The 26,310-nt window shown below is 35.7% G+C and overlaps 1 protein-coding gene and 1 non-coding gene across 3 annotated transcripts in view; one reads left to right on the plus strand and one right to left on the minus strand.

Moving 5' to 3' along the window:
• ClC-a (chloride channel protein 2) overlaps positions 1-26,310 on the plus strand; it is a 45,721-nt gene that overhangs the window by 12,813 nt on the left and 6,598 nt on the right. Inside the window, exons 1-13 of one of the 2 annotated variants that reach the window (XM_013313380.1) lie at positions 7,207-7,290; positions 7,710-7,880; positions 18,608-18,770; positions 19,095-19,217; positions 20,210-20,338; positions 20,667-20,800; positions 21,875-22,031; positions 22,531-22,619; positions 23,108-23,229; positions 23,894-23,995; positions 24,396-24,498; positions 25,010-25,138; positions 25,647-25,809. In XM_013313380.1, the coding sequence (XP_013168834.1) occupies positions 7,803-7,880; positions 18,608-18,770; positions 19,095-19,217; positions 20,210-20,338; positions 20,667-20,800; positions 21,875-22,031; positions 22,531-22,619; positions 23,108-23,229; positions 23,894-23,995; positions 24,396-24,498; positions 25,010-25,138; positions 25,647-25,809 (1,492 nt within the window). In that variant the 5' untranslated portion in view covers positions 7,207-7,290; positions 7,710-7,802. Of the gene's footprint in view, positions 1-7,206; positions 7,291-7,709; positions 7,881-18,607; positions 18,771-19,094; positions 19,218-20,209; positions 20,339-20,666; positions 20,801-21,874; positions 22,032-22,530; positions 22,620-23,107; positions 23,230-23,893; positions 23,996-24,395; positions 24,499-25,009; positions 25,139-25,646; positions 25,810-26,310 lie in introns of those variants that run through there. The other variant, XM_013313381.1, reaches the window with a different exon arrangement.
• TRNAS-GCU (transfer RNA serine (anticodon GCU)) lies at positions 21,045-21,126 on the minus strand. Its single transcript has one exon. It is a non-coding gene; the product is annotated as a tRNA-Ser (tRNA).

Here is a 26,310-nt window from a genome sequence, read left to right on the forward strand (position 1 = left end):
CCGATTTGATCATTGAACTTCTATATACAAATTTTAAATCTAAACATATGGAAGTCATCAGTGGCATATAGCCATGGCCACGTTTACCTTTCATGGAGCTGACATAATAAAGAATTGTGTTAGTGTACTGGAGAGAGATGACCCATATCCAATGTAACGCACGACACGACATTCACTGAGGTCTAATGTGGTAAAAAAAAATCACCATATGTCCTTTGAGTTGAGACACGAAGTCCATTTCTTATGTTTTCAATTTTTATTATAAAATATTAAACGCGGAAATTCAATTAAAGGACTTTAAAAAAATATGTTTATATTTTAATTGTTGTCTGAGACGATTTTGCTGAAAAAGAACAAAAACTTAATAATATTTATTTAATTTAATTTTTTTTCTTCATAAACAATTTATAAAAATGCAATCCTTGTTTACTTTAATCTTTGGATTTCGATCTTCCTCATTCACATAAAGAATGACAATGTTAAGGATATTTTTACTAGCTGTAATTATAATTAATTTGATGGCGAAAATATGCTTTAAATTAAACCGATATCTATATATATAAAAGAAAGTCGTGTTAGTTACACTATTTATAACTCAAGAACGGCTTTACCGATATGGTTGAAAATTGGTGATGAGGTAGCTTACAGGAGGAGACGGACATAGGATACTATTTATTCATTTTTTTTTAATTTATGCCTTGAAAAACTGCTTTCTATTTAACTTACTAATAGTATAAATGCGAATGTTTAGATGGATGTGATCTGGATGGATGGATGGGTGTTTGAAGATATCTCTAGAACAGCTGAACGGATCTCGATTAAATTTGGCATACGTATAGAACATAGTCTGAAAGAACATAGGCTACACTAATTAAGTTTTTTTTTATATCCGGGCGGATGGAGTCGCGGGCGGCAGCTAGTTTAGAATAAAATAGCCTCTTCCTTTCGATTATCTTTTAAATCTTAGCGCATATGAACAATATTATCGTGCAAGGAGGCGTGAAACAATAATTACAAACAAACAGCAAGGCAACATTATTATATTTACAAGGGACGTTTAAAACAATGTCTCGACATAGAAACTGCACGATTTGTTTTAAACTGTTAACGTAAGTTTCCATTGGAACTTATTGTTTGTGTAGTGGAAACATGCGATAATATCAATTTTGTTTGTTTCATGCCTTTCGTATACAAGGCAACTTAAATCTTTGAATATCGGCGATTATAGTAGCTAGGCGACTTTTGCAAAACGATAGGGATTCGTACACAGCGCGCGTGAAATATGGTGTAAAAGTAAAAAAACATGACATGACAGCTACAGTACGTAAAATCTTGTGACACTTTTATGACAGCTCACTAAGGCCACTCTGTCAGTAGAGGGGCGCTAGTCACCTGTCATAATTTAGTTTAACTTAAGCCCACCGGGATAAATATCCTCGTCAGTCTACAGAATGCTTAAAATTAATTGTAAATAAACAAGAATAAAATTTTATTCCAAACTGAATGCTTCGTTATCTTACTAATATTATAAATGAGAAAGTTTGGATAGATGGATGGATGTTTATTTGAAAGTATCTTCTGAACGGCTTCGTAGATCTCGCTGAAATTCGGCAAGGATGTAGAACATAGTCATGAAGAACACATAGGCTACTATTTTTTTTAATCCCTCACATAAGGAGCCGCGGGCGACGACTAGTTAAATGAGAATATTAGATTTCAAATTGTATGCTTCGTTAACTATCTTCTTCTATATATAAAAGAAAGTCGTGTTAGTTACACTGTTTATAACTCAAAAACGATTTTACCAATATGGTTGAAAATTGGTGAGGACGTAGCTGATATATGCCTTGAAGAGCTACTTTTTAGTTAACTTATCTATATATTAAGTTTTTTTATATATCAATGCGGACGGAGTCGCGGGCGACAGCTAGTAAATATATAAAAAGTAGATCAAATAATAACAAATCAATTAGGTCGAGTGGTCAATAACATGTGATATCTGCAATTAATTTAATTAATTAAACATACGTCCTTATTATGTTGTATTATCTGAAGTGTTCGTTGATAACTCGTCTAATAAATTGTAGGTTCAAAATATAAAACTAGTAATATCTTTCCCTTTTTAGGGTTGCGTACCTCATAGGAAAAAAACGGAACCCTTCTAGGATCACTTTGGTGTCTGACGGACTGTCAAGACTCTTTTTCTCAAAAACGCGTGAAGGTATCAAGCTGGAATTCATTCTATAATATTATAAAAAGTTTTCAATATTTTTTTAACTTAAATACGAGATGTTAAAAAAACTAGACTATTTAATTTATATTTTTTAAATCGGTACAATTTAGTCCTATTAAATACAAACAAACAATCAAATCTTTTCTCTTTATAAGTATAGATAATAACCTGTTTTGCTCTCAATCTCGTCAAGTCTGATTTTTTTTTCAAGAATGATAGACATGACACTGCGTTTTCGAGTGTTTCGACAGTGGAATCTCACTGTTATATTTGATCTAACTCGATAGCACTTCATTAAGCACATGCTGTATTAAGATCAACTTACATTGAAGGGATTTTATATCTAACTTGTTGTAAGTCAAGGATCTTAGCTAATTTTAAGCTAGTATGTAAAATTAATTATATAGGCCTTTAGTCTCGGACATACGCTTTTTGTTAAAAAAAAAATTCCAGCTTGATACCTTCACGCGTTTTTGAGAAAAAGGGTCTTGACAGACGGACGGACAACAAAGTGATCCTATAAGGATTCCGTTTTTTTTCCTATGAGTTACGGAACCCTAAAAAAAGTAGCCTATAATATTTCTGGGAAGGTAGCTGATGGATGCATCAAGTACCTTGCCGTCAAAGTCCCTTCAAAATCAGCACAGTCCTTTCGAAGATTACCAGAAACAAACGCTGCCTTCCGGACAGAGAGAAAAGAATTTTCAAAATTGTATTTTGTACGAAAAATGTTTTTTTTTCGGTATATCATAGAGACACTTCACTTAATATATGAGAAAAGTTTTTACATTCAGCCTTCTCGATTTTATGTTCTTTGACATAAACCCAATAACGTTAACCCAAAATTGAACAATTTTATCTAAACGACATTTTAAACGTTACGTAATTAAAAATGGATGTTAATTGATGAACATTTAGCTACCTGAAACATCCAGACTAAAACTAAGATGGCTAAGGTGGTAATTACAAAAATCAACAAAAAAAAAATAATTAGAACGCGAAGACACTTTTAGTCGCACTTAGGGTCGTTAATTGATCACTAAGAGAGTACCTTAGTATCGATTAAGTATGAGAAGTAATAATTCATAGATCGTTTCATAAAAGAAAACATTATATATAATCAATGTCGTACCGCATCCAGCAATGGATACAGTGTGAGTGCTCACGGCTGTCAGACGATGGCTCCGCCGGCCCTGGCCGCGGCTAATTATCTGCGAATTGATGCTTCAAGATCTTAGTAGAATGGGGTAGATAGATAACACAAATATCTAAAAACATTTCCGGGAAATATAGACCTTTGTCCATTCTTTACTTACTCCGCTGGCGCAGCGACCCAAAGGGGGTTTTGGCCTCGGACACAAGTGATCGCTAAAGTCGCCTGTCTTGCGCCTTCTCCTGCCAGTCCATCACTTGTAGCTCCCGCAGGTCCAGCTCTACGGTATCTCGCCAGCGGTACTCCATTCTTTAACACAAACTATTCCTATTTTCTTCGAGGTGTAAACCTAAGTATTTTATTTTTGAACACCTTTATCTATATCTTAACTATACATCCACCGTAGCTTTTTTTAATTACAATAAACGATATACTTAGTGTATCGTACACTACAAACACTTGGCCTTTGCCCATATTCTTCAACGTGAACAAGTGCTGTGTGATATCGTATAGTCGAGCGCGCGCGCCACTGCACCATCCCTACGTGCTGGATACGACCCTCGTCCCGCGCGTATCTCACGTCCGTGATTTGGGAGTCGAGATGGTCAAGGAATTGAACTTCCGAAACCACATTGCGAATATCTGTAGGAAATCGTTTAGAAATCTCGGTTTTATTATTAGGCAATGTAAGAATTTTGAAAATGCGCTGGTAATAAAAGTTTTATATAACGCATTAGTTAGGAGTCATCTAGAAACGAGTAGTTCCATTTGGAGTCCCCATGAAAAAGAATATAGTCTGATGGTAGAAAGAATTCAAAATAAGTTTACGCGGTTCCTGTATTACAAACAGTACGGAGTTTATCCTTGCTTCCCGTTAATGTACCCGAGTTTATTTGTGAATGGCATGGTCGGATACAGCACGTTGCGAGTGCGTAGGGACGTGGCCCTCGTGCGCGGCGTATGGCGCGTCCTGCGCGGCGCGGTGTGCCAGCCAGCCGTGCTTGCAGCGCTGCGGCTGCGTGTCCCTGACTGCGTGGTTCAGGTGCGCCGCCGCCCGCCATTGTTTCTCGAGCCCACCGCTAGGACGAAGTTATTGGAAAATGCTTCTATAGTGCGGGCTATACGGCTTCTCAATATCATATCTAGAGATATAGATTTATTTAGTTGCAGCGAGTCGAAATTCACAGAGGCTGCGTACAGATGTGTGGAAGACGTTTGAATATTGATGTTTAGTTACGCGTTTATATATTCTTGCACTGTATTATATGTATTTTTTTTTCTTTTTATTTCATTGTTATATGTTATTTACTGTTATTATAAAATATGTTATCTTGTAAACTGTTATGTAAAGTGTGTATAGTGTCAAATTGGTTGTATACTGTAATGATGCTATGCAGTTTATAAATAAATAAATAAATAAATAAATATTCCTTATGCTAAATGAGTAGGTTTCTATTTTGTTCGTTACAAATCAATCTATCGTAACTTTAGTTATGACGTTAGATACCTAAATCCGTAATACATGTAAATTAGATTAGCAATGTTGTATGAAATTGTTTTTTTTTGTAGAATTATTAAATTAGTACATGTGACGAAAGTTAATGTTTATGTTTAGGATGATAATTTTATGTGCAAAATACAAAATGGAGATTCAATCTTCCTTTTTCCTAATATTATAAATGCGAATGTCTAGATGAATAGATAGATGGATGTTTGTTAGTTATATATAGAACTTCTGCATAGATATCGCTGTAATTGGGCATTGATGTGAAAGATAGTCTAGAAGAACACATAGGTTTATTAAGATTTTTTATTCCGCGCAGACGGAGTCGTAGGCTACAGCTAGTACTAAATAAGTAAATAAGCTTTTTTTACAAAAGGAAAAATTTAAGAAAATAAATTAACTTTCACTTTTGATGCCTCCTCATTCCTTTCTTTTCACTATTGATTGCTACACTCACTAAGTGAGCCAGTCTCCATATAGTAATGCTGCAGTTTAAGTAATGCTTAAACGTGCCTGATTGCGGCATTAACTCACGTGACCACAGCAAACAATTATTGAATGGTTAGAGCTTTGAATTTTGGTAAATGGATGTTATCACCGCTAGAGGACGTTCTAAATGCTTACACAAATTTTAATGTACTATGCCAATATCACCTTACTGAAAATAAGGGTGAGTTTACATTGATTTTTTTATACATCGTAAGGTGGCAAACGAGCGAGCGGCCACCTGAAATCGTTGAAATAGTGAAGTGACCGTTGCCCATAGACATACGCAGTTGCATATGCGTTACCTACCTTTAATCGACGGAGGAGAGGATGCACAGAAAGAAAATATCTTCCCTTTCCATGCATCCTCTCATCCGGAAAGTCCACTTCCACCTCTCAACCTTTCCTTATAAGAAAAAGGGTGGGAAGGGAAAAAGAACTAAATTAGGCCTCCGGGACGCACACTCATCGGACGAAACGCGGAATTGCTTCCACTTCACGCCGGTCTTCTGTGTGGTCGTGGTATTTCATCGGGCGAGCCGGGACAATTCGTGCGAAGATGTTAAAGCGGGCTCTACCACTGTTAAACTGATGCTGGTAGAATAGAAAAGTTGGCTACAAACCTTATGATATACAAAATTTCGTAGTGTCTACTTGTCTTAAGGTCTACGAACTTAATGTTATATTACATGTTTTCTTTACAGTTATTATAAGGCTATGTCTGTAAAGTATTTTACGTAGTTAATTTCCTTATCAAATGATGTTGATGGATGGTGTTCTTGATGAGATATTATTTTAAAAAATATTATAAATTAGTACTAAGATTAGACGAAAATCTACTATAAGTTTGAGGAAAGTAAACGCCATTTAACGCAGTATTAAAATTCGTTGTTTTGTGAAAATTTTTGCTGTACTTATTGTTTTTTTTAGCGTATGTGTAGGTTACTGACTTTAACTTGATCTTTTCTGGTGCAGTCTGGTTTATTGTCTTTTAACTAATTATTACTTCTGAATCTATTTACTGGACTTTATACGTCAAGATGATCCTTTAATATGACAAGGATCTGTCGAGGATTCAATGTCACGGCTTGTCATTTCCTAATTTTAACAAAAGCGGAATTCCTCACTCGAGTTAACGCGGCTTGTAGCACTTTGTGATCAGATCAAAACCAAATGGGATAATGATATACGTAAGATGTCTTGTATAGTTCTTTTCAAATATCTTGGCGGCCCAAGGTCATCTGGGTAAGCAGTGCCCTCCCCCTGCATCCCGGTACTTCTAGCTACAACTAGAATTGTGTTCTACACAGTAACTCTCGCATAGTTAAGAGCCGCCAGCATATCTCATTATTTCTATATCAATACTAGTTGACGCCCGCGACTTGTATCCCATGTGATATCTGCATCTATATATTTTTTCTAAATTTCATCCAGATCCTTTTTTTGTTCTAGAATTATGTATCACATTCAAATAAGTAGTAAGATAGGTTTAAATATTGATAAATAACGTGGCCGTTATGTGGCCATAGAATATACTAATTTCATGCAAAAAATAAATCGTATTAGTAAAAGTATAGGATATTTTTTAATACACGTTTTTTTTATATATTTAACATAAATGTAAATAACACAAATTATACCTTTACATAACAAGTTATAACTAAATTATAATCTAGATTACGACAGACAAATATCACTTCTATTCCTTAAAACATAAGGCACAGTTTCCTTCCATAAATGTGTTAATACAAACTTCAGTGTAAACTAATCTCAAGTTTCAGGCGATCTCGACTAAATTACACATTAAACAGTCAAGTTGTACACCGTGATGCTACCGGTCCGGTAGTGGTCATAAATAGTCCTAACATGACCACACTACACCATTAAGACCAGTGGTGAATGTAAAATATTGAAGTGCGTTTTTAGTGTTGTGAATTTTGGATTTTTTTTTATTTGAAAAATATTTTTAAAATTAAAAAAAAATAATTGAAAAGTGTTTTGTTATTTACTTAGGAGATATAACTATTTTTTTGTTGTTAAAGTTTAGGGCTTTCATGTTAAAGAAAAACTCATTGGATAAAATATTAAAGTTGAGTTTTCGACCAATTTTATGTCGTTTTAAGAAATATAAAGACATTTAATTTTTTGTATTTTTTTTTTAAATTTGCTTTAAAATATAGGTAGAATAGACAAAATTACTTTTACCTGAGAGAAATTATTATAGATAACTTCTTTTAATTTATTAAATAAATAAAAATCATACTAAATATCTCCTAAGTAACTATAACTCTGATAACAAGAAAACCAACTTAATTAGAATTTTAATCCTAAAGAAAATCGATTTAAAAACGAAAACACACTACATCAAACCACAGACAAAACCTCCATAGTGTTTGTGTAAGTGGGTATAACGAATTGAAATCAAAATGAAATTCAAACGTCAAACTTTAGTGTCAGGAGATACTTCTGAAGAGGAGATAGGACACAGCTATTTGGGAACTTTGGTAAGTGATACCAAGAGACATATTCTTCATAGACTAATCATAAAGTAACATCCCAAGGCTAGGTCCTCGGGAAGGCTTTCAGGCTACGGTACCTTACGTTTTTTTTTAAATAAAACATAACAATTTTTATGTTAAATCTTACTATCTTACTTCTTACTAGTATAATATAAATGCGAATGTTTAGATGGATGGATGGATGTTTGAAGGTGTCTCCAAAACGGTTGAACGGATCTCGATGAAATTTGGCATACATATAGAACGTTGTATGGAAGAACACATAGGATACTAATTATGTGTTTTTTTATCCCGCGCGGACGGAGTCGCGAGCGACAGCTAGTTATTAATATTTCTTTTACCATTCCAACTAAGCTGCATGCATGTGTTAGGATATCATTAACGACACTAGTTGAGTGGCGGGAATCGAACCGACCAAGAGTTCGGAAATCCGCACCTTTAACCTTTAGGCTATTAACGCTTAATTGCAGAGACGCTTGTTTTAAAACATCTCTCTCCGTGAACGGCAAGACTAACGGTGGGTTTCCGAGACTAAAATCCCATATTGTTATTTCTGTTTTGTCAAAGAGATTTTGGTCTCCGAAACCAACGGTAAGCGAATTCAGTCGCAGATACTCGATATCCTGTAGACATATTTGGTTAAAAGTAGACTTTTAATAACAACAAACTTAAGCTAATATTTTTACAAACTTCAAAAAGATAACTTTAATAAATTCATCTACAAATCATCGGGTTTTCTAATTTAAAAGAAACAAGGATAAAGTTCATACGTGTGTAAAGTCCAACAAATTTACTTACCTTAATGATTACTGACGCGGGGATTTTTTCTAAATACTTCTCCTATCATAGAGAACATTTATTATTGAATTATTGACCATAGATTATAAATATTTATGTATTACGAGTGTACTGACATCGCTTACGATAATTATATGTTTGTAACAATGACGTGTAAAGTAGTCTTTTAAATCGTCACTTATGTAAATGACTTAGCTATTGAATAAAGATTTGAAAATATTTCTAATATTTATTGTTTAAAAATGTTTATTCTTTAAGCTACGTTGCCATAGTAACTGATTACCATAGGAACTATTATGCAGACTCCTTTAAGACATAAAAAATAAAAGGTTAAATAAAAGGACAAAAGAAACCTATTAATGTTTCGTATTTAAATATAATCTTTTAGAGTAGGGCTTTATCTCTAAAATTTTGTATAAGAGTAGGAGTCCACTGCAACTAAATACTAGTATGAAAAGATATACATCATCATCTCCCTATACTTCCCCACTGAGAGGCTCGGAGCCTTCCCTAAGTTAAGGGTGATTAGGCCATAGTCAACCACGCTGGCCCAGTGCTGGTTGGTTGACTTCACACATAGCTTTGGATTTCTTCTCAGATATGTGCAGGTTACATCACGATATTTTCCTACATCGATGATCCAGATGATAAGTGTAAATATGTAAATCGAAAACACATTGGTACATGGCGGGATTAGAACCCAGGACCTGCAGATTACAAGTCAAGTACTGAAACCCCTGAGCCGACGACGCTCGCGAAAAGATATACAGCCGAACCTAAATAAAGAGGAAACCTTTCTTAGGTAGAGTCATTGCCCGGTCTCAACCGGGGACCTCCATAAGCAAAAAATATCGTGATCTCTTTGATCTCTGACTTATCCAGGTTCCACTGTACATATGGTTATCTCTGTCATTCTCTTTGTAAAAATAGAGACAATTATATAAAGGTGTTTAGACAATGGACGTCCACGGTTAAAGACGTAACTTAACTGTCAGTTAAACTAATGTGTTGTGAGATTAAGAAGCTATTTAAATATAATTATCAAGTATAAAAGACATCCGTTTGTTATGTTGGCAATATCCTCGTGTCTTAGAGGTTGCAAACTTATCGAATTCCAGTTCTAGGTTCAAACTTGTAATATTTTGTCGGGACTGAAGAATGTTTTGTTCTGCCAGCAAGCCAGTCTACGCTGATCTGCAACTTCTTGCTTGTGGAATTAAGAAAAAAACTTAATTCGAAGCCTATGTGTTCTTCCAGACTATTCTACATCTACATCAAATTTCATCGAGATCCATGCAGCCGTTCTGGAAACAACTCCTAACAAACATCCCTCCATCTAAACATTCGCATTTATATTAGTAAGAAAGATTAGATTATTATGAGTACGAGGTAAGTGACGATGTTTTATCACCCCGAATGTAATTTAAGATCCCTGGAATCGTTTCTTATCTAAAACATATTCCCATGGGGTTTAGATAAACATTAGACGTAATTGAAAAATGATGGGCTCCGAGCCCCTTGGTGGGGACGTATAGTGAGCTGATGATGATGATGATGTGAATAATAGAAATATCTATAAAGATGCAGTACCTAGACTTTGCAGATTCATTGTGCGTAGCAGTTTAATTTTATTGATTTAGTTTATTATTCATATTATCACCAGGATATCAGTTTAAGATAAGAAATATTTTTGTCCCGTTCTCTCTCATTAAATGGTTCAGTGAAGAGATGCGAAATAATCAAAATATACTAGCTGTCGCCCGCGACTCTGATCTCGCGGAATTTAATAGGAATAGAGTATGTTCCTTCCAGACAACATCTGTGCCCAATTTCATCAAAATTCATTCAGCTCCAGAGATACCTTCTAACAAATATGCATACATCAATCTAAACATTCGCATTTATAATATTTGTAAGATTAACAACTGTTAGAAAGAAAATCTGACACTGTGCCGGTGTACTGGCACAACACTAGCCTTACTAAAATGTCGACGTTTATTTCCCTTCACTAATAATTGACACTTGAATTTGTAATGAAAGCGCACCAAAGGATTCTAACTAATAATGTCTAAAAGTACCCATAAAATTCCTTAATAGAAATACTGCGTGCTTTCAATTAAAATTAAGTTAACACGTAATTATGTTCACTAAATGTTCTGATTCTCACACGCCCAATTCATATTCCGTGAATATAAAATTAGTGGTCTGTTAACGTTCAATTAGGCTTTATCATTGAACAAACTATCACGTGAGATTCAACTCTACTTATGTTAAATTTCACGGCCTTGTTGCCTCGCGGTGGCTATCATACTTAGAACTTGTGTTACAATGGAGCGTCGTGGTTTAGGAGTCAAGCTCTTGACTTGCAATCTGCAGGTCCTGGGTTCGAATCCCGCCATGTGTATTTCGATTTTCGATTTGCATATGTACATTTATCCGACATTCTTACTGTGAAGGAAAACATCGTGATGCAACCTGCACATATCTGAGAAGAAATTCAAAGATATGTGTGAAGTTAACCAACCCGCACTTGGCCAGCGTGGTTGACTATGGCCTAGACACCCTCAGTGGGGACGTATAGTGAGCTGATGATGATGATGTTACAATAATTATAGATATATTATGGATATAGGTTTCTGATACTAAGTATGCGTACACTAGCAGACTGGAAAGCATTTTAGTAAATTTATCTCCAAAAGGTCCAAAGGTCAACGATTTTCTTTTGCTGTAAAGAAATTTAGGTAAACCTGTTGGAACTAAATTACTCCGTACTATCTAAGTTGACGATCTATCGACATTTGTGTGAAACAAGGAAACACAAGCGTCGCGTGCGGACCACGACATTGCCACTTGACCCGCCCACGGCAGGCCTTAGCCCTGAATCATGGCCCTACTTTGGTTGACCTCTCTACAATAGACAGTACTATTAAATCATGGGTCTACCAAAATGGTACCGGTTTAGGGCCTGCTCACACCAACTAAGACAAAACTTAACTAGTTAAATATAACTTTAATTTTTTAATTAATTTGATATCCGTTTAAAAGCTAATTCATTTTGTTGTTGAACACAATTCAGTAACGTGACAAAGCCAACAAACCACGGCAATAATGAATAAGCAAATTACGAGCTAAATCTGCAGTAATCAAACTACAGTTTATGTACCACGATTATGAGGTAACCTGCCCATATAAACAAAGTAAAGACATTTATTACCAAATATAAAACACATATGGATTACTCCTACCAAAGCTCAACGCAGAACCCTCGTAATACTATGCATATATTATGCAAAGGAAGATCTACGTCTTATTGTCATCGGCGCCGGCGCAAAGAACGTACATTTTCTGTCTTCATACGTTGTCCGTTGTTCTGATGACTAACATTATGAATTAGATCAGGAAGTAGATCTTTAAGGGAAGTTGTGACACACTGTGAATTTATGCGCAAGGAAGACGTTTAAAACACTCTGGTTTTTGGGTTATATGTTTTCTTTAAAAAAAAACTGTTGGGTTTATATGACATTTGAAACGATACGTTTTGACGGATATTATCTTACTAAAATTATAAATGCGAATGTTTAGATGTTTATTTAAAGGTAGAACGGCTGATCGGATCATGGTGAAATTTGGCGTAATGAAACATAGTCTACAAGAACACATAGGCTACTACGTTTTTTAACTCTGCGGATGGAGTCGCAGGCGACAGCTAGTTTGAGTACAGAAATCTTTCGCAAGAACGGATGTATCTTGATTATAGCGTGCAGACACATCGCGTGCGATTCTCAGTTCGAATATTTCCTATCTGTCTGTGCTCTGTTTGAATGATTCTTATCAAATGAATATGGAGTTTGGCTTTGTCTGGTGTTCGTAATATGCAATTGCTGTTTGTATGTTTTAGAATAACTCCAGATACTATAGTATGGGTACGTTCCCTAATTATCTTATGAGATACGATACCTTCCCATCTTGATAGTACAAGTCTCCTAAGATTTATTACATATTTTAATGACGAATAATATAGACATATGAGTAAGTAATGTTTCAATTGTGGCAATTGTTGAATTTACCTCATCAGACGGTATTTCCTTCCATCCCACGGCACGACAGCCTACACCACCAATTGTAAGGAGACTCAGGTGTCAGCTGGACGACTTGCGGGCTCTAGTGTACATCGTACTTAGCTAAGCCAGTTAACGTCGTTTAGTTTGTAGGTCGCCTTACATTATTATTAATGATTCTGTCCTTAATGCGACATATAACTTGATATTGTAGACCTAACCATCCGGCGAAAAGAGTTATACTTGTATTAGCTGTAGCCCGCGACTCCGTCTGCGCGGTATTAAAAAAGAACTAAATCAGTCTATGTGTTCTACCAGACTATGTTCTACATCTATGACAAATTTTAGCAACATCCATACATCCATCTAAACATTCGCAATTATAATATAAGTAAGATAAATCTTAAGTTTTAAATACCTAGTTATTCCTAAGTTAGTTATGAACACAGGTAAGTATATTTCCAAGAATCGTCCGCAACTTAGTATAAATAAGTCTTAACGTCATAAACAAAGTATATATAATTATAAAATCTCATTATATCAATAATTGCACGGTTCTAAATATGTTGCAGTTTCTCACGACTTTGAAATGTATTTTAATCCATACGATACGGGAACGACACGACTTAATTCTTATAAGTAATAATAAAATTAATAAAATTGTTTAAGTTACACAATGTTGAAAACTTATTAGAATTAGCAATGTAATAACCACCTTTTTTTCTATGAGATAGCATAGGGCTGCCTTTTTTTTTTTATAGTCAGGAAATGCATTTACGCACGCCTACGCCGGGCGGTGCAATGGCGTAGGGAATGTGGGACTCGCCGGCCACAGAAGGTGACCAGAATACCCACTAAAACCTGACTGCCCTCTGACGCATCGGGACGGGACCACGGGCACGCTTTCGCTCTCGTCCGCGGCAACATAGGGCTGCCTAACTTAGACATAAACACAAAGCCCCAATCAACATGCGAACGACTGTGACCAGTTTGATCTAGATCTAACCGGTTTAATGTAACTTTGTAACCCCAGAAATTCATTGCACTAATATCTATTTTAATAAATATAGCCATCTCCTTCATTTTAAGGGTTCCGTACCTCATAGGAAAAAAACGGAACCCTTATAGGATCACTTTGTTGTCCGTCCGTCCGTCTTTTGAGACCCTTTTCTCTAAAACGCGTGAAGGTATCAAGCTGGAATTTTTTGTTAATTTACTAATATTTCTTCCATTCCAAATGGGTTTGTGATAGTATATGGTTTACGGCAATTCAATGGTTTTGAATACGGTGATTCGAACTATCAACCACGTGATCGGAACCTTGTAACTTTATCCATTAGGCAATTGGCGCCCTAAAATTATATGACAAAACAGATATAACATGTAATCATTATACTTCTAGAGTTCGACCTCAGTGTAGTCTGAATTTGCTTTTTTTTCGATTTACACAACATTTGCCTGGTAATGAGGCGAGCTAATGAATTATGCAACAGCTCCATAATATACACGAATGGGCTGCGAAAATATTACAGTAGATATTTTCCTCCTAGTTTCTTTGGGTTCTGTAAAGTTCCGAAAAGGAATGCTAACAACTCAGTCCTTATATTTAAACAAATAACATCTAGTTAGGGAACGTACCCATATTGCTTGACCCGTTTAGGGGGGGGGGGGTTTAGCGGAGTCTTTAAAATACTACGGTCAGTCACAGGAGCGGGGGGAGGGTCAGGTTTTTGGGACGTAGTCGTTAGTGGTTCTTTTTCATAATACATTATTCACTAGTAATTTAAGTCTGCATGCAGTCTTAAAAAAACTTATAAAATAGGTCACGTAGAATGGGTATGGTTCCTTATTTGTAAAAAGACATAAAAATGAATCTTATTATTAGAGCGTATAATGTTGTTTAATTTTATTTAACTACTGTTATAATAAATTTAGGTCGTCGACACTAAATAACGGGTTCAAAAGAGCAAAGCAGCTATTAAAGATTGTTTTTTTTTGTTTCAATAAGACGACGATTAAAACGAAACAAAGGTTATTTAGTTTGAGACATAGCGGTTTATCTATGCCGATGTTTTCCTGCTTTTTAGTGACAGATCATTGGTATAGTTATAGGTCTAGGAATGAATGATGAACAAATGTAATGAATGACTGAATGATTAATCAATCTAGTGAACGAAATAACGTTCCGACACAACATAGACTAAGATAAGTACAGCGAGATGAGATCTGGATGAAATTTGGCATTGATATAGAACATAGTCTGGAAGAACACATAGGCTACTTTTGTTTCTTTAATCCCATGCAGACGGAGTCGCGGGCGTTAGCTAGTAATGCTATAATTTACCGTCAAATCAATTTCCGAATCTGAAAACTTCAGGGCGACTTAACCATTGTAAATCAAAACAAATCTTTCCTGTCAACAATCGTATGACAAGAATAATAACTGTCTTTCTGTATAACAATATACTTTTAAGGTCATTTTTGGTGTAAATTCTTTATCAAAGGTCTCATGTGTCAAACAATAGGCGGGTGTCAAGGGGAAGATCTATATTTCCTGGAAAACTGCTGCGCTATGAATAAACCATAAAGGATAACGCTCATTAAAACAATGAAACGGAAAAAGTAAACGAATTCCTTAACAGATTATTTGTATTCTATAATAAGGTGTAAATACAATATCATTCTGCTCTGTTCAGGTTTATTTAGACTTAATCCAAAATCGTACGAACAAGAGATACAGGAGAGTGAGACCAACGTATACAAGATACGTTTATCTCGCTCTGAAGCCACTGCTGAAGGTTTTTCGTAGAATTCCGGATTGTGTGTACATGAACCTTTATACGTGATTGCCTCGTGTCCAGATTCCAGCTGGGATAAATTCTTACTAATGTTAGAAAGAACATCCGACACTGTGCCGGTTTATCGGCGCAACACTAACCGTATTAAAATGTCGACGTTTCTGTTCGCGCGCCATTCGCGCCCAAGGATTCTAATTAATAATGTCTAAAATTTCTTACTAATATTATAAATGCAAATGTTTCGGTTGATGAATGTTAGAAGGTATCTCCAGAAAGGCTGCATAGGTAAAGTTTGGCATAGATGAAGAAATCTGGAAGAACACATAGGCTACTATTTTTTTTTTAATTCCGTGCCGACAACATCCCCGCGATAGCTCATAATCTACGAAAATATATATGTAAAAGATTTAGTATTTTGATACATATTTTGTGAACCCTAGCAGTTCCAACCTTGAGTTCCGATATTAGGATTAAGATGCGTCGCTATCACGTGCTGACCTTCCTCTCGCGCTGACGCTACTGGCTACTGGCGAAATATCTGCGTCCGCAAACATTGACTTTTACTTAGCTAAGATTATTTGTAATTTAGGTGAATATAACCTAATTTGCCTTAAATCTTTCCCCAATTACTTTGTTAGTTCAACGATTTTACATATCCTCGAGTTTTCGTAACATTAGGCATGTACGGAGTGCAAAAAATAAACGTCTTTTTTGAAAATTTATTGACTTTTCAGTAACTAAGTCACGGTCAATATGACTCGTTTTTTTAATTAATATTAGATGATACGGTAAATGAAATAAATAACCGTAACGTTTTGAGGTTATTCCGAATTATAGCTGACAAGACAAGGGTTTATTTAAGGTAAATTACTCGTATCTTGTAATATATCACGTCAAATTAATTAATTCAATTTAAATGAATGCTTAAAATTAACAAAGTAAAAACGTTTTAATCTATAATTCTGTGAAATTCGTTTCCATTAGTTTTCTTAGACCAAAATCTCCGTTTAAAATATGTTGATATCTCTGTTTTGTCAAAAATAATGACAGGGATGACTATATGTTTTATATAGAGTTTCTGACATCAGAAACCAACGGTAAAAAGTAACTTTTGACTTTTCCATTTATAATTAAACTTCATTATTATTATTTTTTATTCAACGTGAGAATATAATGTACATAAAATAAAGTTTTCCATATACAGCGTGTCCCAAAATCCAAGAGCTGGATTTTTTTAGTACTTTTCGCAGTGTAGTTATCGATCTGGCTATACATTACAGTTTTATCGTTGAATTTTGGGACACGCTGTATAAGCAAACATGATGTACATTTTGTTAGGCTTTTATTTTTCTTGAAGATACGTGGCGCGTCAACACAATAAAGAATTTATTTAAGTCTCATAACAGTTTAACAAGCTGCAATATTTCAATAAACATGACATGTTTTAATAATTAAACAAAGATAAAATGTTTACGCCGCACCGGTGCGGTGGGGGCCAGATTTAAACATTAGCCGCATCAAACCGCCCTATACCAACATAAAGTGCTAAGAATTTTATATCGTCTGTAATATTTTATGAGCAAAAGATTTATTTGTCGACTAGCTGTCGCCCGCGACTACGTCCGCATGGTATTACATACTTAATAATTAACCTATATGTACTTCCAGACTATGTTCTGTATTGTTAGGAAGAAAATCCGACACTGTGCCGGTGTACTGGCACAACACTAGCCTTACTAAAATGTCGATGTTTATGTCCCCTCACTATTCATTCTGACACTGTACTTTGTAACGAAAGCATGTCATTCGCGCTGAAGGATTCTAACTCATAATGTCTAAAAATATGTATGCCAAATTTCATCAATCAGTTCATGCATTCTGGAGATACCTCCAAACAAACATCCATCCATCTAAACATTCGCATTTATAATATTAGTAAGATGTATACGAATATGTCATATATGTATGAAATTAAAAATATTTGCATTCTTATAGTACAAATGAATGTCGGAATAGCATCGCTAAATATAGACGACTCCCACGCTTCTGCTGCTTTAATTGTCCACGATCATTATTTTTAACTTCGAGTACGTGTTATTTGATATGAGACAATCTTCTCGATGACCTACATAAAGTATCAAGAATATGAAATCCTGCTATCAATTAAATCACACGTAAAGGATGAAGAAATATAGTACGGAAATCAGCAGGTCCATCCATACTTCATACTAATATTATAAATGCGAATGTTTAGATGGATCGATGTTTTTTTCAAGGTATCTCTAGAACATCTCATAAGATCTTGTTGTAATCTGGCACAGATGTAGTACATAGTCTGGAAGAAAACATAGTCTAAATGAGTTTAATTTTTTTTTAATTCCACGAGGACAGAGTCGCGGGCGACAGTTAGTACAAAATCATCCTTTTCAACTATTATAACTTTAATAATAATAATTTGATTCTTGGTGTTCCCTTTACTAGCTACAAACAGATCTTTCTATTATATTAGTATATAGATACATTATTTAAATATCTTGCCCTTACAAAGAATGCAGACTATCGGAATATCTCAACAAACATTTGCCATTTACTTACGTAGCCTCCTATATCTTAGCGTAGCTTTATCTTTGTCAAACAGCTATGAGATTATGGTAAAATTGTGCATACATCTCAAGGGTATATACTGTTAATTTTGGATTTAGCTGCTGTTTGTTTGTCTTAATATTTCTTTTATCTAAATGTACCAATTAAACATTGCCATTTTCTGTTGCAATGCTGAAAAAAGATCGTAAAATCTAAGCTCTGAATTAAATATGACGCCTACTTTTTTTATCTTGCAATATTGTCAATAATATTTTCTTATTATTATTTTGCAGGCGCTGTTTTACTTACTACTAATGAATATTTTCTAATGTAAAACACTATTGTATAATAGATTAAGGGACGTCGCAAATCTTTGTTTTAATACTTTTTTTGCCTTTGCGTCATTATTAATATTTCGAAGCGAAGGAATTCGGAATGATTTTGTTCATTTTCTAATTTAAGAAATTATTTTCAGATGTATGGTCGCTACCAACGCGACCTCAGCGAAGCGGCCAGAGAAGAAGCGAGAAGATTAAGGCGATTAAGAAAAAGAAGACGAAAAGACGACAAATTGCGGCAGAAAGAACTGGAAGCGACAGGAAAGCACAGGCCCAGAGGAAAGGTGTTTAAAGTTTTAGGTTAGTATCACTCCGAAGTTTATATAAGTTTTTAATATTTGTATTTGATATTTTATATTGTGAAATTATTGTTTATTTTATAGCGCGTAAATTTTGAAGTAGAGTTGTAACTCGCAATTGTAGTTTATATAATAACTCCATGAGTTTATAAAAAAATATGAAAAAGAAAGCTTATTGTTAAAACATTTTTTCCACTAAACTTCTAACCGCACGATACTAGTGCTCAGTGGAAAAGTGGTCTAACCCTTAAGTGAACGAGTGTCAGACACCCACGACTTTACATGGTCCCATGGTGAAAAATCAATGATATGAAGTTCGTCGCAGGTTACATATGGAGGCACACATTTGCGCGGCTCGGAGAAGACTGGGTCTTCCTCGCGCTTCTGGGCATCATTATGGCGGTCCTCAATTTCGCCATGGACAGGGGCATCGCGGTCTGCAATAATGGTCAGTAGAATGTACTCATACAGACGTGCAAGTGACCACCTGAATTCGCCGAAATGGCGAAGCTACCGCTACCTGTAGCCATCTATAATTGCAGATGCGTTGCCAATTTTTAATCGACGGAGGAGGAAACGCATAGAAAGATAATATTACCCCTTACTATGCTCCTCTATCAAATCCACTTCCTTCCTTTCAGGAAAAGGATGGGATGGGTAAGATGACTAAAATTAAAACTCTAGAACGCACACTCATCAAACGAAACACGGAATTACTTCCTCTTCACGCCTGTCTTCTGTGTGTGTCATCGTTGGTCAAAAATAATGACATAACCGAATCGACAACGGCGAAAACATTTCCTACCATTAAGTCGGCAATAATCAAATGAATAATACTTTTTATTATTTTTAATTGCAACGTTATACTTTTTCATGCTGCTTTACTTGCGAAGAGGTAATGTATTTTTAGCCTAATATTGATATGTGGAGTCTTTGACATTATATACTCTTCCAATTTTGAATCAATAATCTGCCTACAACTTTTGTTAAAGACAATGTCATGTTTATATGTTTGTAGTCATGGCTAACTCAACTAAAAAAGACCCGCAAATCAGGTCACGGTAAAATGTGAAGCAGATCAGTAAATCGGGTCATAGATTAGCTCAATTTGTACATACATAGCGTAATGATTTGCGTTTCGATCTTTGAACTGCGAATCACCAGATAGCTCGCGGCTCACTGGCACCAATATAAGGTACCTAATGGTTAAGGGCACGGTTTCCCGATACATTGTCGAGAGTTCGAATCCCGACGTTCGTCTATTGTCGTAAGCCAATATCCTAGCACAAGCATAGAGCTTAGTTGGAATGATACAAGCCATTTGAAAAAAAGTTACGAGTCGTCGAAATCGTTGAACCGCAATTCAACGGTTCAAGTCTGTGTGACTTGAACCATTGGATCGGTTCACAGCCAATTTACACTATATGTTTGTGTTTCCAGCCCGTATGTGGATGTATAGCGAATTAGCAACGTCTACGTTCAGTCAGTACGTAGCGTGGGTATCTCTGCCAGTCTGTCTGATCCTCTTCGCAGCAGGCTTCGTGCATATCGTCGCAGCTCAAAGCATCGGTCAGTAACTTAATATCAACATATTTACTATTAAAACAAGAATGTAAACTTTGTTTTTGTATTATTTGAGTAGTGGAAAAAATAAATAATCCTAGATAGACCAAATAATGGTCTAAGGACCGTAAACTATAGGACTGTCAAGTGCCCACAGCAAACAGCGGTTCGTGTATGGCTCGTCTACTGTTGATCGTTTCTCGATACCGACGTGAAGCCGTCCGTGTATGTCAGTCCAAACTAACAAGGCGTTAATTAAACTTTAACTTTTGAGTAGTGTAATGTAAGAATTATGGACATATATTTAAAGTATTTTGTTGTGTGTTTATTTCAGGATCTGGTATCCCAGAGATGAAGACCATCCTCCGAGGAGTTCATCTCAAGGAGTACTTGACCTTCAGAGCTCTCATCTCCAAAGTTATTGGACTCACAGCCACCCTCGGATCCGGTCTGCCGCTGGGTAAAGAGGTAAAGAAAGACTAATTACCAAAACATTTCAAATTGTATAAATATTTAAACACTAGTTGTTGCCTGCGACTTTGTCTGCGCGGAATTAAAAAAAAAACTTAATTAGTAACCTATATGGTGTTCTAGACTATAGTCTACATGTATGGCAGTTTCAGCTAAATCCATGCAGCCGTTCTGAAGATACGTTCACACAAACATCCATACATCCAAACATTTGCATTTTATAATATTAACAAAAATGTAACGACGAGGATGGGATTCGAACCCACGCGTGCAGAGCACATTGGATTAGCAGTCCAACGCCTTAACCACTCGGCCACCTCGTCTTGTACTCACCTCACCAAACATACGTACTGCTTGCATCAATACAATACTCGGAACAGACAAATATCAATTATTCTGTTTTATGCAAATAACACTTCTATTAGAATATATTTCCTTTAATTAAATATACGTAATTCATTTACGAAGTATCTTGATAAGTTTTCATTTTATTTTATAACTTAATAATATTTTCTTATTAGTTATTGTGTAAATTTACATATTATTTTAGAAATTATTCTAATTACCGCTATAATGGCGTTGCAACGCAAATTTTTAAGGATCTATTCGACCTCCTTGGTACTACTTCTATAGTTTGTAATAATCTCGAACTGGCCATCAAGAATATTGAACATTTAATTCGTTAATAAAAAGAAAGTGTTCCGCGGGAAACGGAGCTAACAGAACGATATAAAAGATTAGCTGTTGCTGCGACTCCGTCTGCGGAATTTTAAAAAAAAACTGGATTAGTAGCCTATGTCTTTTTCCAGACTATGTTCTACGTCTGTGCCAAATTTCAGCTAGATCTATGCAGCCGTTCTGGAAATACCTACTAAAACATCCATCCATCTATCTATACTTTCGCATTTATAATATTAATAAGATTAGAATTTTCGATGAAATTAAATATTATTTTAAAATCTATAAATAATTTTGTTAAATTAACTATACACCGTAATCAACATTTATCAGTAGCAATATAGCGGTTTCCGGTAATAACTAGGATAACAATTGCCTAGTTTTATTCTTTAGGGTCCATCAGTTCACATCGCGTCAATGGTGGCAACACTATTATCAAAGTTGGTGACAAAGTTCCAAGGCATCTACAGCAATGAGTCCCGCACTTCAGACATGTTGGCAGCAGCGTGCGCTGTCGGCGTGGCTTCCTGCTTCGCCGCACCTGTTGGAGGTTTGTCTCTCTCTTATTCGTACAGAATGAATGAGACGGCAATATGTGATTCGATTGAAACCACTGATCTTTATTAATGGATAGGCGATTGCTTGGAAATGACAGCTTTTCGTTCCGATTTAAACTAGCCTGTTGATGTTTAATATTTATGATATGATAATTAGTTATGCCTATACTGTCGTCTGCGACATCGTCCGTATGGAATAAAAAAAAACATAATTAGTTCGACATGTTCGTCCAGATTATGTTCTATATGTATGCCAAATTTCATAGAAATCCGTTCATCCGTTTTGAAGATACCTTCAAACAAACATACAGTCATGCATCCATCTAAACATTCGCATTTATAATATTTGTAAGATTGTTAGTGCGAAACATCGCTGCTACAAATCGCTACCATCAGCGCTAAAATGGCAGAAATCAAATAGGCACAAAATATTACATCTTATAGCCAGTCCATATAGAAGTCAGTAGTTGAAACAAATGTTTGTGTATCCAGGTGTACTGTTCTCCATAGAAGTAACGACAACTTATTTTGCTGTTCGGAATTACTGGCGAGGATTCTTTGCTGCTTGCTGCAGTGCTATTGTGAGTTATCTACTACTAGTTATCGCCCGCGACTCCGTCCACGCGATGTTAAAAAAAACTTAGTAGCCTATGTGTTCTTTTAGATTATGTTCTAAATCTATACCAAATTTCACGATATATAGCCATTCTGGTTATACCTTATAACATCAATACATCCAAATATTCCCATTTATAATTAAGATTTAAAAAAAAATATATTTTTTTCTTTATCAAATACATTATTTGAACGTCCATTCATAAAAATCGATATCTATTTTGTTGAAATCTAACCTGTTTTTGGATCGTAATAGTTATCAAATACCTATTGTATTATTTAACGTGGGTTTCCGAGATCTAAATCCTCGTTTAAAACATTTTTACCAAATGTCAAAGATAATAACAGGGATAACGATATGGTTGATATAAAAATTTGGTCTCAGAAATCAACGGTTAGACAGCTATGGATCGGTTATTGGTTTCCTGATAGTATTGTTGTACGTGATACGCAGATGTTCCGGCTGCTGTCAGTATGGTCGGGCGCGCTGCCCACAGTGAAGCCTCTGTTCCCCACAAACCTCCCCCAGGACTTCCCCTTCGACCCTCAGGAGTTTGCAGTCTTCGTACTATTGGGGTGAGTGTCACCATTCACAAAGACAGAGACCAGATTTTTATCACAAATAAAATTGAACTTTATACATTTGAGATAAGGTTTAATTTACTTTGCAAATCTTTTATTAACCCTTAATTCGACGAAATGTTTTGTAGCAAAAAAACCGTTTTTTTCTAGTAAAGTCATACTTACGTTATTTTCTCTAAACTAGTTCAGTCGTTTTTTTTATTAGTTGTTCGTCACACTGGACACCATCGTATTAAGGGTTAAAAGCCTAAAAAAGTAAATTTAAAACTTTTTTTAATCGTCTAAAACAGTGGTTCCCAAACTTATTTTGTCTACTGCCCACTTTGAGAATAAATATTTTTTTAACGCCCCCATATTTTCACATATTTAAAAACCACTATAACTTCAAATTAAATTAATTATAGTGACCTATATATGTATATTAACGGACAATTCTAAAGAAAACTTTTACTATAACCCGCAACTTGAGTCCTGCAGCGCTCACAAGGGGGCGTTGTCCCACACTATGGGAAAGACTGATATAAACATTCGCATTTATATTAGTAAAATATAAAATATATTCTGTTGTTTTTATACAAGTGTTTAGGAATACAGTAAGTTTGCAATTGGTAATAATAATCGTATGTTTTTGTATGTACATGTATGGGTTATATCGCAGCATAGTGTGCGGGCTGCTGTCCGCGCTGTGGGTGTTCCTGCACCGACAGTACGTGCTCTTCATGAGGAACACCAAGACCCTCAGCAACTTCCTGCAAAAGAAGTATGTTAATTATGTCACACTAGATGTTGTCCGCGACTCCGTCTGTGCGGAATTAAAAAAGAACTTAGTAGTCTATATGTTCTTCCAGACTATGTTCTACACCTATGCCAAATTTCATCAAGATTTATGCAACCCTTCTGGAAATACCCAATAGCCTAATGGTTTAAGGTGCGGATTCCCGATCACGAGGTTTTGGGTTCGAATCCCGACATAAGACTATTGTCGTAAACAATTTAGCACAAGCCTAGAGGCTTAGTTGGAATGGTAAAAGAAATATTAATAATTTGCTAATATTTTTTCGTAAAAAAAACCTTCAAGTATCCATATATCCATCCATAAGATTTGCGTAGTTTACAATTAGCCTAGGTATATTAGAAAGGAGATAAACGTTGTGTTGCAGCCGCTTCATCTACCCTGGCGTGATGACGGTGGCGGTGATGTCGGTGCTGTTCCCGCCCGGTATCGGCAGGTTCATGGCTGCCGACCTCGGCAACCAGGAACAGGTTCATACATACATACATACACACTGTCTCACAATTGAATATATATCAAATAAATTCCAGCTTGATACTTTCACGCGTTTTTGAGATAAAGAGTCTTGACAGACGGACGGACAAAGTAATCCTATAAGGTATCCGTTTTTTTTCCTATGAGGTACGGAACCCTAAAAAGAACAGATTCTTACATAACACTATTTACTTTTTAATTATATTTAGCGAATAAATTCCAATTTAATTTATAAATGCACACATTTAATGTATTTTACATTTTGGTCCTTCGTATGTAAGACAAAGTGAACCTTAGAAACCCGACTTAAGGGAGACAAAACTACAATACAACATGATAAAGATTTCTGCCGAACACAATCGATTGTAATTTGTCAAGATTTTTGTGAGAAAAGTTGACGTATATTCAAGATGGCGGAGCAAAGCAACGAATAGAAGACGCGAGTCGTTATAAACTCCTTATGAACACTTAGGGAAACACTTAACGACTAAGCGTGGTCTTCTACAGGTGCTGTCCCTGATGGCCAACTTCACATGGGCAGACGAGCTGTCAGCGGAGCAGGCGGCGGTGGTCTCCCACTGGCAGACTCCTGAGGTCGACCTCTTCGGATGTCTCTGTATATACTTTGTGTCCATTGTAAGTCTTATTTATGTATTATACAAATATTTGATTTGGCACGTCCACAATATCACTACTCTACTGTATGACGTGCCAACTTAGGTAACATTTAATAAGTAAGTGTTTTATTTATATTTACACAGCTGATTGCATTATTTCAAGTTTATATTTAATCAGTTCGAAGGAAAAACAATTTAAATAAATAAAATTATAGAAAAATCATCTTTAAAGCAATTTGTACCTTATCACATGTTTATAAAGTTGAATTTTGAATAATGACATCACATATCTAAGTTTCCTGGTATACAAATATGTTTAAAATGGAACAATGGTTTTCATTAAATTATTCAAACTTTCGTGAGATATTATACTAAACTGATATATAAACACGGCTAAACACTTACGTACATTCGTCCGGTGGCGGCACCGACTAGTTTCGAGCCCATCGGTGGCCCTTCATCAGGATGAGAGGACGAATGTACGTGAGTGTTTAGCCGTGTTTATATATCAGTTTACTGGTTTCCAGTTCTTCCTGAGCATGGTGTCGTGCACGTTGCCCGTCCCGGCGGGCATATTCGTGCCGGCATTCAAGATGGGCGCGGCACTGGGCAGACTCACCGGAGAGATCATGCACTACTTCTGTCCACTCGGCGTCGCGTACGGCGGACATATACAGAAGATATTACCTGGTAACATTCTTATATACTTAAACAATTCAGTTCATTGCCCTCTTAAATCTGCTGCGACTAGCTGTCGCCCGCGTCTCCGTCTGCGTGGATATATAAAAAACCTAATTAGTGTAGCCTATGTGTTCTTTCAGACTATATCCTATACGTATGCCAAAATCGAGATCCGTTCAGCTGTTCTGTAGATATCTTCAAACACCTATCCATCCATCCACATCACATCCATCTTAACATTCGCATTTATAATATTAGTAAGTTAAATAAAATGCAGCTCTGCAAGGCATGAATTCGAAAAAAAAATGAATAAATAGTATCCTATGTCCGTCTCCTGGCCTTCAGCTACCTCCTCAACAATTTTCATTCATATCGGTAAAGCCGTTCTTGAGTTATAAATAGTGTAACTAACACGACTTTCTTTTTATCATTTATGTTTTTTTCGTAAGTATCAATATCCCAAATGGGTAGCAAATATACGTCCTCGACTGTGTAACCACAGTGGGAAAG

The sequence above is a fragment of the Papilio xuthus genome, unplaced genomic scaffold, assembly GCF_000836235.2.
Source record: "Papilio xuthus unplaced genomic scaffold, Pxut_1.1 DF827570.1, whole genome shotgun sequence".
Lineage (NCBI taxonomy): Eukaryota > Metazoa > Arthropoda > Insecta > Lepidoptera > Papilionidae > Papilio > Papilio xuthus.